Source organism: Cyprinus carpio, chromosome A18 (assembly GCF_018340385.1).
Source record: "Cyprinus carpio isolate SPL01 chromosome A18, ASM1834038v1, whole genome shotgun sequence".
NCBI lineage: Eukaryota > Metazoa > Chordata > Actinopteri > Cypriniformes > Cyprinidae > Cyprinus > Cyprinus carpio.
The window spans coordinates 19,191,082-19,208,672 of record NC_056589.1 but is presented as its reverse complement, the minus strand read 5'-3'; the positions used below and the strand labels follow the sequence as shown (position 1 = coordinate 19,208,672).

General features: G+C 39.6%; 1 protein-coding gene across 2 annotated transcripts in view; it reads right to left on the bottom strand.

The window, feature by feature from the left end:
- LOC109110486 (cortactin-binding protein 2-like) overlaps positions 1-17,591 on the bottom strand; it is a 39,967-nt gene that overhangs the window by 12,862 nt on the left and 9,514 nt on the right. For both annotated transcript variants that reach the window (XM_042775269.1, XM_042775268.1), the window contains exons 3-5: positions 5,647-5,871; positions 2,564-3,986; positions 39-245 (exon numbers count right to left, since the gene is read on the bottom strand). In XM_042775269.1, coding sequence (XP_042631203.1) covers positions 39-245; positions 2,564-3,986; positions 5,647-5,871 — 1,855 coding nt within the window. The remainder of the gene's footprint in view (positions 1-38; positions 246-2,563; positions 3,987-5,646; positions 5,872-17,591) is intronic.

Genomic DNA, 17,591 nt, shown 5'->3' with positions numbered 1-17,591 from the left:
AACTTTTTTCAGTTATGCACAATCTGCCCAGCACGTACCTGTGTGTCCATTAAGAGCAGCAGAGATCAAGGCAGAGGTTAATTTATGTTGATGGTGATGAATATCCAATAGTGGATCTTGATTAAGCAGCATAGACAATAAAGTGACATTTCCCTGGGAAGCAGCTTGGAGGAGAAGGGTTTGCCCGTCATCCAGGGGGACGGGGTCACCGCAGGTTAGCGAGGAGACTATGGAGGGACACCAGCCTGGGAGGGTTCAAGCAACAGCAGTAACTAGTGAGGCAGCGTGCTAGTTTTGTGTAAAAATGTGTTCTCTGATCCGAAACATTACCCAGAAGAACGACTCCATTTGTCATTCAGAAATAATTTAAGGCCACTGCCACTGGCGCAGTGCTGACTGAGACTACTTTTTTGTAGTTCAGGAACCAAATTACTCTCCAGAGAGATGAACACACAAAATTTATGTTTAAGAGGAAATGTGAAGCAAGCCAAATTCAGTCTAAACAAAGGGTAAATGTTTATGCGATGTACACATTTTGACACATTATTGGAAACATTATTCTAAAGAGTTTATCTGCAATTCACAACCTCTATCCTACTAATTAGATCCATGAAGATAAAGTAAACTTCATCTGTTTTTAGATCAGGTTAAAATAAAAACAGTCAAATAAAGGACAAAACACAACCGGACAAATGAAATCAGGCAGCAGGCAGTTTATGGTAAATTAATCAAAGTCATGCATCACAGACTGTGTCAGTCAAACTTAAAACATTCTAAACATAAGCTGATTGTTTGAGACACGTCAATTGGACAGAGTTAGAAAGACAGAAACTACAGCAGAAAAACAGATGAATTTTGACAAAGCACAAGGAATACTATTGGCTAAAGGGTACCTATGTGAAAACAGAATTCAAATAACATATCTTACAGTGTGGATGTACTGTATCTAATCTAGCATCTAATGCATGTTTGTAAATAGCTTTGTCTCTAGGGTTTCTCTACGTTTATCTTGGTTAGTGGACGGAGTTGAAGTGAGAAAGATTGCATTGAGGTCCAGAGGAAAGCATAAGATTATTGGCTCTTTTCTGGGTTAAAATGGGCGGCAGAGAGAGCAGAGGAGCCTCAGAGAACTGCCATGGCTGAGTGGCTGCAGAGAGAGGGAGAAAAGTGCTAGTTTTTAATATTTAGCGATGACAGCTAGCTACCGAAATCTCTCAGAACTATCCTGTGGATTAGTCTCTGGTGACAATGAAGAGGAAGACTCTGCTGGAATACTTGCTCTCCTTTCACTGGCGTTACATTTGTCTTTCTCTGGTGCTCTCAGAGAGCTATGAAGAGGCCTGCAGAGACAGGGTGGTATTTCAAAATGTGAGAGACCTCTAAAGCTTCTGACACTGTTTCTAAGAGGAAAGTCTTACTGCAGTATATTTGGCTTACATACCAATGCACGACTCTAACTAATTGATATCTTAGTCAAAGCTTTTTTGGAGCCACCCTGCTGAAAAGATCAGCATATGTTGTGCTTTTGATGTTCACCAGAGTAGGATGTTTTTGTACTGGTGTCTCTACCAGGCTTCTTAATTAGCTTAACCAGCAATACTTTTCAAGAAAGACCATACTGTTTGACCAGTCACCAGCTAGACTAACAACAAATTGGCACTAACCAATCGGATCAGCTAGGCCATTATGGAAGGTATTGTTTTATTCTATGTCCAGTGTCCTGTACAGTTTAGCTCCAACCCCGATCAAATACATTTGAACCAGCTAATCAAGGTCTTCAGGATCACTGCAAATTCTCAGAAAGGTGTGCTGGAGCTAAACTTTGCTGAACATTGACTCTGCAGCAGCAGGATCAGACAACTCTGTCGAACTGCGTACTATTGTGTAGAACAAATGCAGAGAGACATATTTAGGAATATTTAAGTACAAGACCTTGACACACACAATTATATTGGGTTAGTTGTCTAGGAATGTCTTTGAAACCATGGAATTAAACATGAAAAATATGCAGAGAATGACACCACATTCACAAGTTTCTCTGCAGTAGGGAAAACAAAGAAACAGATGGCGGCATGGACACGGTGGAGTGGTAAGTATAAGACATTATGGGAAACAGGTTAGTGGTGGAACACAGGAGAAGCAGAACCATGTTGTAGGTCAATGGGAGGAAAGGGGATAGAGCAGCCTCTGGCATCAGCTTCAGAATGGATTACAGGAAAGACCCCTAGAGACCTGCGTTTCAAGAGAGGGTCAACCTGACCTATTCGTATCTAAAAGTGCTTTGGTGAAGTCAAGAAACTGTCCTGACATTGGTAGGTGCCCTCAAGAATCTTACAAATATTCTTATCTTGGTTATGTTGAAGTACTGCATTTCAACCGGCAGGTAACCCTAGTAGTGTAAGAATACTCCTCTCTTGGTTGCTCCAAGTCTATGTCCCCCTCTGCTAGGACTTACTGAAGAATATATCAAGTATGGAAAAGCAGGGGAGTAGAGAGGAGAAGCAGTGAAAGCAAGAGAGGAGAAGCAGTGAAAGCAAGGGTGAAGAATGGAGCACCCTTTTACCTGATGCTGCTGCCAGGGGGCTGCCCGGGTGCTGGGGGCTATGGGACGAAATGCTAGGTGGATTTATGGAGGGGCTACTGACAATGGTAGCTGTGGCGGAGGTGGTGACAGGGGGACACTCCACACATGCTGCTCTCGGCTGTGACCCCCATGGCCAGCCAGTAAAGGAAGCACCCACCTGTGACGCAGTCAAGGCTGGGACTGTACCGCCCAAATCTATGGAGGGCTTTGGTGGAAGCTGAGGGGTGGCAGTTGATTTGGCAAGGCCCAGTCCTGTTCCTGGGGACCTGCTGGCTTCACCTACTACTTTGATTGGTGGGTGTGGAGGGGATGGTGTCTGGGACAGTCCTGGTTTTTTTGGTGGGATGGGAGGTGGGTTACCCCTGTCAATGCGGCCCACAGTTGGTGATTTAAGGCCTATCTGGGAGTGGCCCAAACGCCCGGTGAAGGGTCCCCCCTCAGATGCAGAGTGTGGCAGACCAGGGCGAAGGGTTGCAGGGGGGCCACCTGCTGGAGGGCTTGTGAAGCGGGAGAGAACCTGTGTGACTGTGTGGCGTGCCTGCTGTTTGGCTGCAAAGTTGTCTCGATTTGTGGGGGACAGGTCGCGGGAAGGGGGGCTCTGGTTTGTGGTTCCATTTTGGTCCTGCTCCGAGGCAGAGGGTTGGAATTTATAACGGGCCGCCTGGACCCGTGGACTGACCCCAGTCGGCAAGGTAGCAGACACACCAGGTGAATGTGAGCCATGTGAATGCGTTTGGCCCTCTCCTCCATTTTCTGCCTGAGAGCTCCCATGGTGCAGCCCCCGCCCGACACTGGAAGTCCTAGGTAGGTTCATGCTAGCATAAGTGGAACCTGTAGGCTTGACGGGGATGGAAAGTGGCACCTTCTTAGCCCCTTCATTTTCCAGCAGTACATCTGTCTGAGAGGAGGCAGTCTTGCAGACAGTTGCCTCAGTGCCCACAGCCACAGATGCCACAGTCTTGGGTTTAACTGGGGCAGAGGCTGGGGCATCTTTGCATCGCTCAGTTCTTAGCTGCTCCACCTGCTTTCGGAGATTCTCACTTTCAGCTCGCAGCTCTGCAGCACGCATCTCCTCGCGGCTAAGCCTGGACCGTAACTGCTCTCGTTCGGTGTCAAACTCGGCCAGCTGTTTCTCCATCTCGGCTTCCATCTGTTGGCTACGACTTCGCTCGGATGCCAGTTCTTCCTCCAGTCGTCCCATGGAACGGCCGTCCTGCTCAGTGCGGGAAGAGAGCTCCTCAAAGCGCTGATTCTCTTCGACTACACGAGCAGCTAGCTGCTTGCATTCATGCACCAGTGACATCACCACGTGTTTGTTTTTCTCTCGCTCATCCTTCAGCTGAGCCGACAGCTTCCTGTGTTCCTGCTCCAGGCTCTGCAGCTGCAGTTTCTCCATTTCAAGCTAGACACAGCAGCAGCAGGGCAAACGTGAGACTCGCAGAGAGTAGATAACACACACATAAAGCAAGACACTGATTATTAAACAATTAAAGGTATGTCAGTCCAGTTGACAATGATAGTAAACCATGCATTGAAAATTACTTTTAAATCTAGTACAATGAAACTTGGAGAAAACATCCTTAAATCAGAGGTCACTTTATGTTAACCTTACATAACTTTCTGCTTATGTCTAAGCTCCACTTATGAAGTTTTTGCATTAATTCTTCTGTTGTAGTGTTTTTTCTATGTTTTCTATGCCACACATTTAAAAAAAAAATAGTTGCTTAGTGGCTTAATTATTTGGATCTTTGTAAAGTAGGTCAAGGGATCAGTACTCGTGTGCTAAGGTACTGGCTGAGCTGACCACATCACTCATGTGTGATAGCAGTTTGACCTTTAATTAAAAAATCAACAAGAAATTGAATATCAAAAAGGGGGACACACTTCTACCATCAACTGCCAAGGACACACAATACATTACTTCCAGTAAAGAAAGGTGACCAATTAACTCTTATTAACACTACATGTTACAGATATGAGTGCAGGCTTTATTTACAGATTTAAGCTGCTTAGCCTATGAATAAATGAATACTTTGTCAGAAATAATGAGACAACAAAATAAACCATTAAGCATAGTGGCTAGTAACAGACAGAAATCACTGTGATAACAATACAACTACTGTATGTTTATACTATTCATAAACATCATTTAACATTTCCTCATTGTGACTGGTACTATATATAAGAACTGTTACATTTAACCACAGTACCAATGCAGTAAGAGAACTGTCACCATAACAAACCAACCACAACTGTTTATTATTGGAACAGAAAGCGCAGTTCTCCCATTGTCAGTGTAACATGTAAATAATATGCATGCTATGTACTTACATATAAACTGTATCATGTAATATATAATAGGCCTATCCTAAAATATAACTGAAGCCACTGAGATAGTTGACACAGCTGATATCTGGTCTGCATAAATGGTGTGCGTTGATGGGCCAGGGGTCACTTGAAAGAAGCATGCATGTGTGTACTTTTAAAGTTCATGGCCGGCTTTGATATCATGTAACTTCTTGTATTCTTTGTAGCACTAGCTCAAATTGTGAGATATAGATTTACGAATGTGTTTGGCAGAGTGTTTTAGAGCTTAGCATCCATTTCTCTCTTTTTCTAACACCTCCTCTTCTTCTTCTTTTTATACCGTCATTGCTCTCCTTGTCTGTCACTCTCTTTCTTACTGTTTTCTGACATGTACTATGCTTATGTGGAGCTTAGAAAAAGTGGATTTTGCCTTACAGACTTGATTTCATGTGTCAGAACAGTATCAGCAGCATAGATGATGCGGACACATTATTACACACCCTGAATAGACATACACACACACACACACAGGTGTACACATTGCATACTAGACTATATTCTGAGAATAACTAGGAACACTTCAGCAAACCTCCGAAAGCAAACTTAATCACGTCAGGGTAATCCTACAGGAAAGGCGGACTTATTTCAGATAGAATATGCAAATACTCTTGGAATAAATCACACACAATCCTTTCTGTGGTCTTGCTCTGTTTAACATATACATACACAATTAAACACACAATTTGAGGTCTTACCCTTTTCTGTCTGGTCTCAGCAGCCGAAAGCTGGGCAGACATCCTCTCCTGCATCTTACGGCAATGGGCCATAACAGCTTCCAGCACAGTAATGGGACTCGCGCTAACAGGCCTGCGGTCCTTTGACCCTGTCCCTGACTCAAAGTCCCTCTGCAGGGCAAGGAATGGGTCCGTAAGACTGAACTGTCCATATCTCTCCTGCAGGAACACTTCTTTCCTTCGTGCCTATTAAGAAAAAAATACAATAGATTGGTGAGCTTATTTATAGGAACATCATGTCCATTTTCTGGTTAAGATTTTCAATAGCTTTGCATTTTCACAACTGTCAGTATCTAATATCAAAATCACCCTTGTGTGGACACACACAAACACACACACACACACACACACACACACACACACACACACACACACACACACACACACACACACACACACACACACACACACACATATTTAAATATTCATTTATGACCCCAAATTCTGATCAATATAGGAATACACTATGCAAGTTGTTCTATGTTATTCAGATTTCCAGAAAAAAAGATTATTGCCTTTATCTGGTTATGACAATCAGGCTATTTTTATATTTTATTTACAAATTTAAAACTTCTTGAGAACAAGAGGTAAATACATATCCTAGCAACATTATGATACAAATGCGGTGCATGTGGGAAGAGGGCAAATCATTGTGAAATAATGCAGAGCAATTATTACACATTATGTTCCCTCGTGATGCATGTTCAGGTAGCGTTGGGTGATTGTGGAGTGATAGAGATTGTTTATTAATGATGAGCAATTATTACACATTATGTTCTGTTCCGTGTGGGTACTTTAGTGTACAAACAATCGTGTACTTTTAATTAAGGTGAACATGAATAACAAAAGTAGCCTTTACGCTCTTCTACTCTCTGATGCACACACCCAAAAACCACTTAATACAGTATATCCTCACACTCAAACATAAAAGCACACACACAGAGCAGTTTAGCACTTCTTCAGGGGTGATCATTAAGCCTGACGTTTACTTAGGCCCTGTCAAGAACAGCTGGTCATCTCAGCAGGGTCAGCAAAAGGCCAGCCTTGTCAAAACTCCCCCATGGCAAACAATCAGATACAAATGTGATATTTTTCTTGACACAAATCAACACAGATGAGGGACGCTGTATTTCACTGCAAGGAGATGCTACACAGATTCAGGGGCGCAGCAACCATATTAACTGTAAATTGGGTCAAAAGGCTAAAAAGTTGCATCTGCATTGGGCCGAAAGATGCATCTTCATCACAATACAAGAAAAATTCTGTAAAGAAATAATACATTTTAATGGTAAAATACTGTAAAATTGCTACCGTAAAAACCTGTTAATTGTTTAACAGCAAATTCCCTTACTATATTCAGATAAAAACTGTAATAGATATAGTAGACAGGACATTTCATGCAATTTTACAGTAAATATTGTTAAATGTACAGTTTTGGGAAGTGAAAAGCAAGTAATTTACAGTGAAAAAAATGCAAACTGACATTCCCAGAATTCCTTCACATTTGATGGTTTTTCATTTAATTGTTTATTCTAGGTTTTTTGTTAACACTTATGTACGGTAGGGTTTTATGTGAACTCATATGTTGTTAAATGTCATGTTTGTTGTCATGAATGGTGTTTTATATTTGTGTGCCACTGTGAACCTTCTACATATTAGTATTTGTGGAAATCTACTTGTGATGATCATGTGGCTTTCTTTACCACCTGTGTTTTTATGGTGTCTGTCTCCTTATTATAAAGGTACAAACTAATTTTAGTATTTTGGTGTATTAACATTATATCAGTTATGATATGTTTTTTATAAAGGGGTTATATGATGTGATTTCAAGTTTTCCTTTCTCTTTAGACTGTTAAGAGTTGTCCACGCCCTCCTAAAACGCCTCGTTTAAACACGCTCCCAACATGTCTACATCACTGTGTGGGAAGATTTGCACAACACCGCCAAAATGTTCACACAAAGAACGAAGGTGTAACTTTGATTCTCGCGGTTGCCGCCGCCGCCGCCATGTCGTGGAGACGCTGTGTGTTTGTTGTGAAAACGCAACTACTTTGTTTTGGCCTTCCAAAAGAGGACACAGCTAGAAATCAGTGGGTAAGTTGTAATTACAACACTGTTCCAGAACAGTTCAACCCAAATATTCAGATTCTGACTCACAGCCTGTAAGTACGTTTTCATATTTAAAGAATTTGCCACTGATTATTCAAATGTCAGTTTTGAGCAGTGTAGAGTAGCGCTTGTTGTTTATTGTTTCTCCGATCACAAATGCAGACATGGTTTTATGTTTATGCTGCACGATAAGTCATAAGACAGTATAAGTCATTATAATCAGAAATTGTGTCCCCACTGGATGCCATAAATGCCTCTTTTAATAGGTTTTATTGGTTTTGTCTTGTCGCGTAGGGACACAGCATCACAGTATAGTGAGGGGCGTAACATTTCTGTCACACACTTCAGGTATTCGGCCAATCACCATACACTGGATAGCTGGCCAATCAGAGCACACCTCGCTCTTCAGACAAAAAAGCTTTGTAAAAATCAACATATTTCAGAAAGGCGGGGCATAGAGGAGCAACAATAAAGTACAGTATGTGGAAAAAAATTTGTTTTTTGAACTTTAAACCACATAAACACATTGCATTACACCAAATACACAAAATAAAGTTACAATTTAAGCTACATTTGTAAAACTTAAAATGTTGCTACCATATTTTTTTATAGTAAAGTTCTGGCAACCAAATATGTCATTTTTATCATAAAGTTCACTTTTTTTCTTTTTCTTTTTTACAGTGTAATAAGCTACATTTGTAAAACTTAAAATCGCGCGCGATATTCGTACCACTCCAATTGTACAGCCAATAAACATTTTTGTATGTGAGGATTGTTATTTTGTGTGATTTTAGAGGATTTTTAAAGTCTGGTTATTTATTAAAACGCCTCGGGTTTCGTTTTTTTGGTTTGACGCACCGCGTCAAAAACTATACGACCAATGAGAATGGCGCTTTTGCACACGTGTCTGGAGCTTCTGAAGTTACAGTAAAACACAACTTGGGGGCGCTCAAACACAAAGCTGAGCACACATATACGTAACGGTGAAGAAGATATACGCCAAGTAGCGTCTACACTGCCGGGAAGAAATAAGACGAAGAAGATGCAAGGCAAGATGAATGTAGAGTTGCTGGTCTCGTTGGTGTCGAAACACAAAGAACTATATGACAAACGCGACAGCGATTACAAAAATCTTGATAAAAGAGAACTAGTATTTCTAGTATTTCTGTTTTACATTAAGCGCCATCTAATGTCAGGGAATGAATTTGCATGTTTCACTCGGCTCCAATCATCGTCAGCGAAAATCGCTTGGGTGTGAACACACAAAAACGCGTTGAAAAACGCTGGCGAATAACGCGCGCCGATATTCGTCCCGGTGTGTACGGCCCTCATTTTTATCATAAAGTTCACTTTTTTTCTTTTTCTTTTTTACAGTGTTGTCCTCACAAAACATGCTCAGTGTCAGGCAACCCACTGGGCTGATCTACACTACCCATCTGTCCTGGATAAGTAATGCTGTAAAATGAACAAGTAGATCAAATGGGAGAGATAATCTAGACGTTTACTCTCTACAGGGTGTCTCTTTTTAAATAAGTCTGTGTACTAGAAGCAGAAGAAACCATGCAAAGAGCACAAAGCATCCTGGAGGCTAATGGCCAACTATTGCTTAACCATAGAAGGAAATAACCAGCCTACAGATGTACAGTACAAACACAAACACACACAAAACACAAACACACACACACACACACACACACACACACACACATGCAAACTCTGAGATGGATGACTCTCATTGCAAGTGTCAGGATCAGTTTACTTCTGCTAAGTATCACAGCTTTCAAGGGCATAAAAGTTCTGTAAGTGAGTTTCTTTCAGTCCACTTAGCACGAACAGATAGACCAGTGCTGGACCAGGCTTATTTCAATTTGAGTGCAGTCTGCTATATAAGTGGAAAGCTGAGGTTACAAAACAACACATAATCCATCAGATCCATTGCTAATATTTAATGATGCTGTTGTTTTCCCACTACAAACGATGTTGCATGTAAACTAAATAAAAACAAATATGATTTCCATCTTTAAAATGCCTAAGGTTATTATTTTATCCCATATAATATTTCATAAAGATATGAAAATGTACTTTAGAGTAGGAATGACCCAGGAAGCAAAGCATGAGGAAAGCAGGAAGAGAAAACAGGGAAATTAAAAAATACTCCTGTAATTCTGACTGACAACTGTGAAGGAGCTAGTAAACATTGCAAAGTCTAGAGGAAAAGAAAGTGAGGAGGGGGTTGAGGGAAAGACTGAGAGCAAGAGAGAGAGTGAGAGAGTCTGGAGGCGGGAGAAATGTCTGTGTCATGGCAGATAGAGAATGGAGGGCTTTGAGATTCTCAGCCATCTGGCACTTTCCTCTAGGCTTTCACAAATCTCTTCTATAATCACAGAGGCTGTGCCGTCCCTCCTCCTCCTTATGTGCTACTTTATCGGTCCATCATGGGGGTCAGGAGCAACATTCAACACATTACATCGTATTGAGAGTAAAGATGAGGATAAGGTGGAAGAAACCTGCCACAAAACAACAAAGTGTTACGTCTGATTGATATAACTATTGTTTGTGGAAAATCAGAACAAAGCTGCTTTGTACAAAACACATCTAATACTAAAGCTTTAGTTAGTTATAATGAGGCCATGATTTAGTTGTCACTCTCTATTATACTGTAGAAAGAATTTACAATCTTTTAGGACATTAGGCATAAATTTATATTAACTGCAGAGGCATTTACTACTATGACAGCTACAGGGTAAAAGCCCTCACTTCAGGCCAAAATGTTACTTTCCAAAATTACAAGAACATTAAAAAGGGCCCAATCACATACTTTTATAGCTTTATTTCTTTATTATTTATTTCTTAAATGGTCCAGGGGGACTGTAGAGGAAGCAGGGAAAAACTTATTGCCCATTAAATGTCAAGTCAAGTTTATTTGTATAGTTGTGTCCTAATCTGACTGGGTTTTAAGAGGCTGAATAAGACAAGAAACCGTGTTGAAATTTAACATACACTCTCTGCCAGGTGTTGAGCTTAAATTGTGTACACAGGACTCCTGGTGGAGTTCAGGCAGGTCTCTGGTATCATTAGCATTTACAGGCACGCGCTGGCTGAGTGAGGGGTCCAAAACTGCCAAAGGGGAAGAGATTCTGAAAATGAGCAGAGAAAGAGGGGAGGACAAAGATGGTTTGAGGGGAGTGGCAGAGAATAACTGCAATGGTGGGTACCAAAATGAGAAAGAGCCAATATACTTTTCCCCTATGGAATCCACAACGTAACAAACCCATGACAGATATTTGCAAAAACAGTTATCTACTAATTTCAAACTAGAAAAAAATACTTCACATTTTCTGGGCTTTTCGTTTCTGAAAGATGAAGTAACAAGTCACTTCCTTTTCCTGTCATTGAACTTGACCAAGCTGAGGCCAATTCGAGTGTCTCTATCTGAGCCACAAACCCAAAAATCTGCTGTCATCTTCCAGCAGATTCCATCAGGCACATTACACTGACTTGAAGAGGTTAACCCATAAGTAAGATGTTTCTGTGGGAGAAAGTGCTTTTTCTGTGTCGCTTCCGTTTGAATGTGAGTGTGTGTCCAAAGACTCTCACAAGGGGCCTTTCAATTAGATCAACACAGAGCTGGCTTTGTGGGCCAAGTACTTTCGCAGCTCTTCTAACCCAAATGCGAGATCAAAAGGCATCAGGCTGATGGAGAGGAAGAGAGGAAACGAGAAGAAATCTAGTCTTGTGACAGTCACATTAGAGTGAAACACAATATTCAGAGTCAGAGAGACTTGTGACTTACAGGCTCTGAGTCTACAGGCTCTCACAGGCTTTGAACATTTTCAGTTTCCCTAGACAGATTGAATGGCTCCATGTTGACGATGACGCGGGATAGCATATGGTATATGCCTGTATATTATTTGTTTCGGTAGAAAAATAGGGCACTAAAGGTTTAAGGGTTTCTGTTTGGGGGGCTGGGGGGTGGGGGAGGACTAGGTACACAGGGGGAGTGAGAATCTGTGCAACCGAGCGGCCCCTAGACCATCCCACCCCATCTGGAAACCCCTAATACTAACCACCATCTGTCATGTACCCACTCATAAAAGTACAATTTCGAGCCCTGATCACGTCCAGATCACCTGATCCACATTAGCATAACCCTTACTGTCTAAGGTCAAAAATTAACCAAATGTATAATTTAAATGAAAGTATTAAAAAAATAAAAAAAAATCAGCAATGTCGCCTTAAAATGACATTTACAATGTTACAAATGTTTTATATTTTTTAAATAAATGTTGTTCTTTTGAACTTTCTATTAATCAAAGAATCCAAAAAAAAAATATTGCGATTTCGATGTTGAAAATAATAAGAATTATTTATTTTGCACCAAATCAGCATTTTTTTGGAATGATTTCTGAAGGATCATGTGAAACTGAAGATTGGGAAATTATGCTGAAAATTCAGCTTTGCCATCAGAGGAATAATTTACATTTTAAATTATATTCAAATTGAAAAGTTATTTTAAACTGTAATATTTCAGAATATTACTGTTTTTACTGCACGTTTGATCAAGTACGTAAATGCATCCGTAGCAAGCATAAGAGACTTGTTTTAAAAAATATTAAATCAAACCAACTACAAAATTTAATGGTAGTATATGTATTTATATCTAATATATTGATCACACTTTATTTTAAAGTCCAATTCTCACTATTAAAAAATATTAAATCAAACCAACTACAGAATTTAATGGTAAGACCTCCGTTCATCTTCGAAACATAGTTTAAGATATTTTAGATTTAGTTCGAGAGCTTTCTGTCCTTCTATTGAAAATGTATGTACGGTATACTGACAATGTCCAGAAAGGTAATAAAAACATCATCACAGTATTCCGTGTGACATCAAAGGGTAAGTTAGAATTTGTTGAAGCATCGAAAATAAATTTTGGTCCAAAAATAACAAAAATTACGACTTTATTCAGCATTTTCTTCTCTTCCGGGTCTGTTGTGAGCGCGTTTGGTCCATTATTTTTGGACCAAAATGTATTTTCGATGCTTCAACAAACTCTAACGGACCCACTGATGTCACATGGACTACTTTGATGATGTCATTAATGACATAATTTTCATTTTTGGCTGAACTAACCCTTTAACTAACTATTAACTATGACTTTTGCTTCCATAAACTCATAATTTGCTGCTTATTAATAGTTAGTAAGGTAGTTGTTAAGTTTCGGTATAGGGAAGGGTTAAGGGATCTAAAATATGGTCATGCAGAATAAGGCATTAATATGTGCTTTATACGTACTAATAAAAAGCCAATATGCTAGAAATATGCAAGCTGGTTCAGAGTGAGAATTGATCCTTAAAATAAAGTGTTACAATAAATTTATTTGTAATATGTAATTAAAAATTGTATTGTTAACTATGTTCAGAAAGATTGCTTTTTAACTGTATTTATGGTTACTTAATTCACCTGCACTTTTCTATTGCCAGGTGTCATAACAAAAAAAGTTAATTTCTGACTTTGTTTGTAGCTTGTAGCAGCACATTTGGCTGGTTTCTTCAGTGGGTTTGATATCAGTTTACCTCTGAGGATATGAGGACGTGATAGAAAGATCAGTCTCATGACATCTGTTCAAGCAAAATAAAGCCTGTGGCTGAGTAAACGACATTGTGCCGTTTGTCAGATTTCTATTAAAACTACCAATCGAATTAATGAGACCCTGCTGAGTGAAGCAGAACTGACAGAGTCAGAGACAAAATCAATAACAAACAATTCAGGCAATGAGGAAATCCTGCACTTTTAATTACAAGCTGTCTATAAAAACTATCCAGCAGGGAATGTCAAACAGAAAGAAAAACAGTGACACAAACTTGATCCCTATCGACAGGATTTAAAGTTGACATTAAAGTAACAAGACACGATAATATAGAGATGGTACTACAGCGCTGCTCATGAAGTGAAGAGGAACTGTCATACTCCCACATGCACACTCACTTCTGGGTCAGATTCATATTAAGCTCAAGGCACTGCTTTACTCTGATGTGAAACACTCACACACACAGAAACCAACTTCCCTTTGGGATTCACAAGCCATGTTTTTGCTGCATATATCCAAAATGCAGCCTGACATCTTCTGTATGGATAAGCAACAGATACAGGGTTAGATTCAGCCATATTTAAAGATATTGGTGAATTTATTTGACCTGAAATAAACACATTATACACATACACATGCTCAAGCACACACAACGTTCCCATTTGTTACATAAATATGTACCACTTAGGGCATTTTTGCATACTGTGTACAATGTGAAGCAATGAATCACAACCAACCCTGAATTTTCCTTCCTGTCAAAGTCGAAGCAACACAGCTCAAACATTCGAGTTCAGCCCTGCAAGGAGCTCTTACATAAACAGGTCACAGCAGTGGCTTACTGGCATTTACAGCAGAGAAAAGCACCAGAAAAAAAGATTATTTGGATTATTTGAAGAGAATGAGCTCAGAAGCAGTTGCCACAAATGAGTGAATCATCACAGTCACAAGAGAAAGGCCAAGTAGCCCCAGCATGCTATAATGACAAGTGCCTGTTAAGCATAGATTGAGGTTTTCACACAAACAAAACCATATATTAACTTCCTTACAGGATGCACTTAGGAAGATTAAACCACACGCCACAGCTGCACACCACACATAAAGCAAGACACCAGCTGATTGGCTGAGAAAGCCAATTCCATTATTTACAGAGGAATATACAGTGTACTTGTGGGTAACAGTGCATGGGTCAGCAGTACAGAAATCATCTGTGTGTGTGTGTTTGTTTGTGTGTTTATATATATAGATATATATATATATATATATATAATATATATATATATATATTATATATATACACAGTGGTGTGAAAAAGTGTTGGCCCCCTTCCTGATTTCTTATTTTTTCGAATGTTTGTCACACTTTAATGTTTCAGATTATCAAACAAATTTAAATATTAGTAAAAGATAATACTAGTGAACACAACATGCAGTTTTTAAATGAAGGTTTTTATTATTAAGGGAAAACAAAATATAAAACTACATGGCCCTGTGTGAAAAAGTGTTTGCCCCCTAAACCTAATAACTGGTTGGGCCACCCTTAGCAGCAACAACTGCAATCAAGCGTTTGCGATAACTTGCAATGAGTCTGTTACAGCGCTGTGGAGGAATTTTGGTCCACTCATCTATTCAGAATTGCTGTAATTCAGCCACATTGGAGGGTTTTCGAGCATTAAGGTCATGCCACAGCATCTCAATAGGAATCAGGTCTGGACTTTGACTAGGCCACTCCAAAGTCTTCATTTTGTTTTTCTTCAGCCATTCAGAGGTGGACTTGCTGGTGTGTTTTGGATCATTGTCCTGCTGCAGAACCCAAGTTCGCTTCAGCTTGAGGTCACGAACAGATGGCCGGACATTCTTAGACTTCAGGATTTTTTGGTAAACAGCAGAATTCATGGTTCCATTTATCACAGCAAGTCTTCCAGGTCCCAAAGCAGCAAAACAGCCCCAGACCATCACACTACCACCACCATATTTTACTGCTGGTATGATGTTCTTTTTCTGAAATGCGGTGTTACTTTTACGCCAGACGTAATGGGACACACAACACCCTCCAAAAAGTTCAACTTTTGCCTCGTCAGTCCACAGAGTATTTTCCCAAAAGTCTTGGGGATCATCTAGATGTTTTCTGGCAAAACTGAGATGAGCCTTTATATTCTTTTTGGTCAGCAGCGGTTTTCGTCTTGGAACTCTGCCATGCAGACCATTTTTGCCCAGTCTCTTTCTTATGGTGGAGTCATGAACACTGACCTTAACTGAGGCAAGTGAGGCCTGCAGTTCTTTGGGTGTTGTTTTGTTTTGTTTTTTGTTTTGTTGTATTTTTTGTCATTTTGGTGTTGTTGTAAATTTTGTTTTGGGGTAATTTTGTTGGAAGGTTCTCCACTGTTCCATGTTTTTGTATAACCTTTTCCAGACTGATAGATCCCAATTACTTTCATTCTCATTTGTTTCTGAATTTCTTTGGATCTCGGCATGATGTCTAGCTTTTGAGGAAATTCACTTTGCCAGGCAGGTCCTATTTAAGAGATTTCTTGATTGCGAACAGGTGTGGCAGTAATCAGGCCTGGGTCTGGCTAGAGAAATTGAACTCAGGTGTGATAAACCACAGTTTTAACAGGGGGGCAAACACTTCTTCACACAGGGCCATGTAGTTTTGGATTTGGTTTTCCCTTAATAATAAAAACCTTCATTTTAAAACTGCATGTTGTGTTTACTTGTGTTATCTTTGACTAATATTTAAATTTGTTTGATGATCTGAAACATTAAAGTGTGACAAACATGCAAAAAAATAAGAAATCAGGAAGGGGGACACCAAACAAAAAAAAATTGTGAAAACGTACTTTAAGTACTGCTAATATTGACACACATCCGGTTTCTTTCTCAGCTGTTTACGTTCACTTAAGACATAACCGACTGTGTTTACTAGAATACTTGGGTATTTTATTTCTTTTTTGTAATTATATGTGTAAAAGACATAATTATGTGTGTATGTGAAGAAAGTAGATAGATCAGATAAATGTAGACAGACAGACAGACAGACAGACAGATAGATAGATAGATATTATATAGATATTAGATAAACTAATACTAGATAGATAGATCAAGATACTAGATAGACAGAAGGAAGGGATGTGATTTATATTTTATTTTATTATATAAACTAAACTTAAAATAATCATGTTGTGATTACTTTAATAGAGAAGATTTTATTTTCCTTAAGACAGACAGAGATATGCTTTTTTCCTTATTATGTATGATGAGTAGATTTCCCCCACATACAGTATGAGGAGTACGCATGAGGGTTTGGTGGGGGGTTGGGGAGGGGGGGTTTCTTCCACAGAGTCATTGAAACAGAACTTGAGAGTGTTTCAGTGTATTTCCGCCACTAGATCGACAGGCACTGCTGGAACGCTAAAACTGGTCATGCCTCTCTAATGATGTTTGAGGCCTATTTTAATGACCCTCTCGAATGAACAACATTGCTGTGTGGTGCTCCACAGACCAATCTATTCAAAAACCAATAAACGTGTAAACCCATATCCTGCACACAATCTTCAAGACTCAGATGCACAGGCGTTTAATGCAAGTTTCCTCGAGCAAGACAAACCGTATTCTTGTTTGTATGTTTTCATATAACCATTCAGCCTGTAATCACAACATGACTATGGCATTTTAAGTTGAAGCAAGAATTCATGAACATGTATGATTCATATGACACACAAAGAGTGGCTTCTATCTGAACTGCACTACATTACAGGCATGTATGATGAGGCAGCTCCATTTTGAATGACACTTTGGTTTCTCCAAGCAGCTAAAACGAGCATAAAATGGATGACTACTTTCAGCAAATCAGCTATATCCTTGAGCCTGAGGCTTCATATACTACATTATATATGTCTTCTTAGTCTTCAGGGTAGCTTAATAGAACAAACTTATTTATTTTAAGGATGTGCTTGAGAGGAAACGCGAGCCTGTGCATCATTGTGGCCTGATAATAAATTTCGCATACACATACAGCTCAGGAATCCAACAATGAAAAGAAAGTCCCATGAAATCAAAATATGAGTTTTGTGTTGTTTAGTCCATGCCTGTTAGCTCGGAGCCTTATACTGTAGGCTACATGTTAGTTTCCTCCTAAAAGTTTTTTCTGAAAGTGACTAGCAAGTTGCAAATCATAGTTTATTGCTGACATAAGGTTATTACCTGTT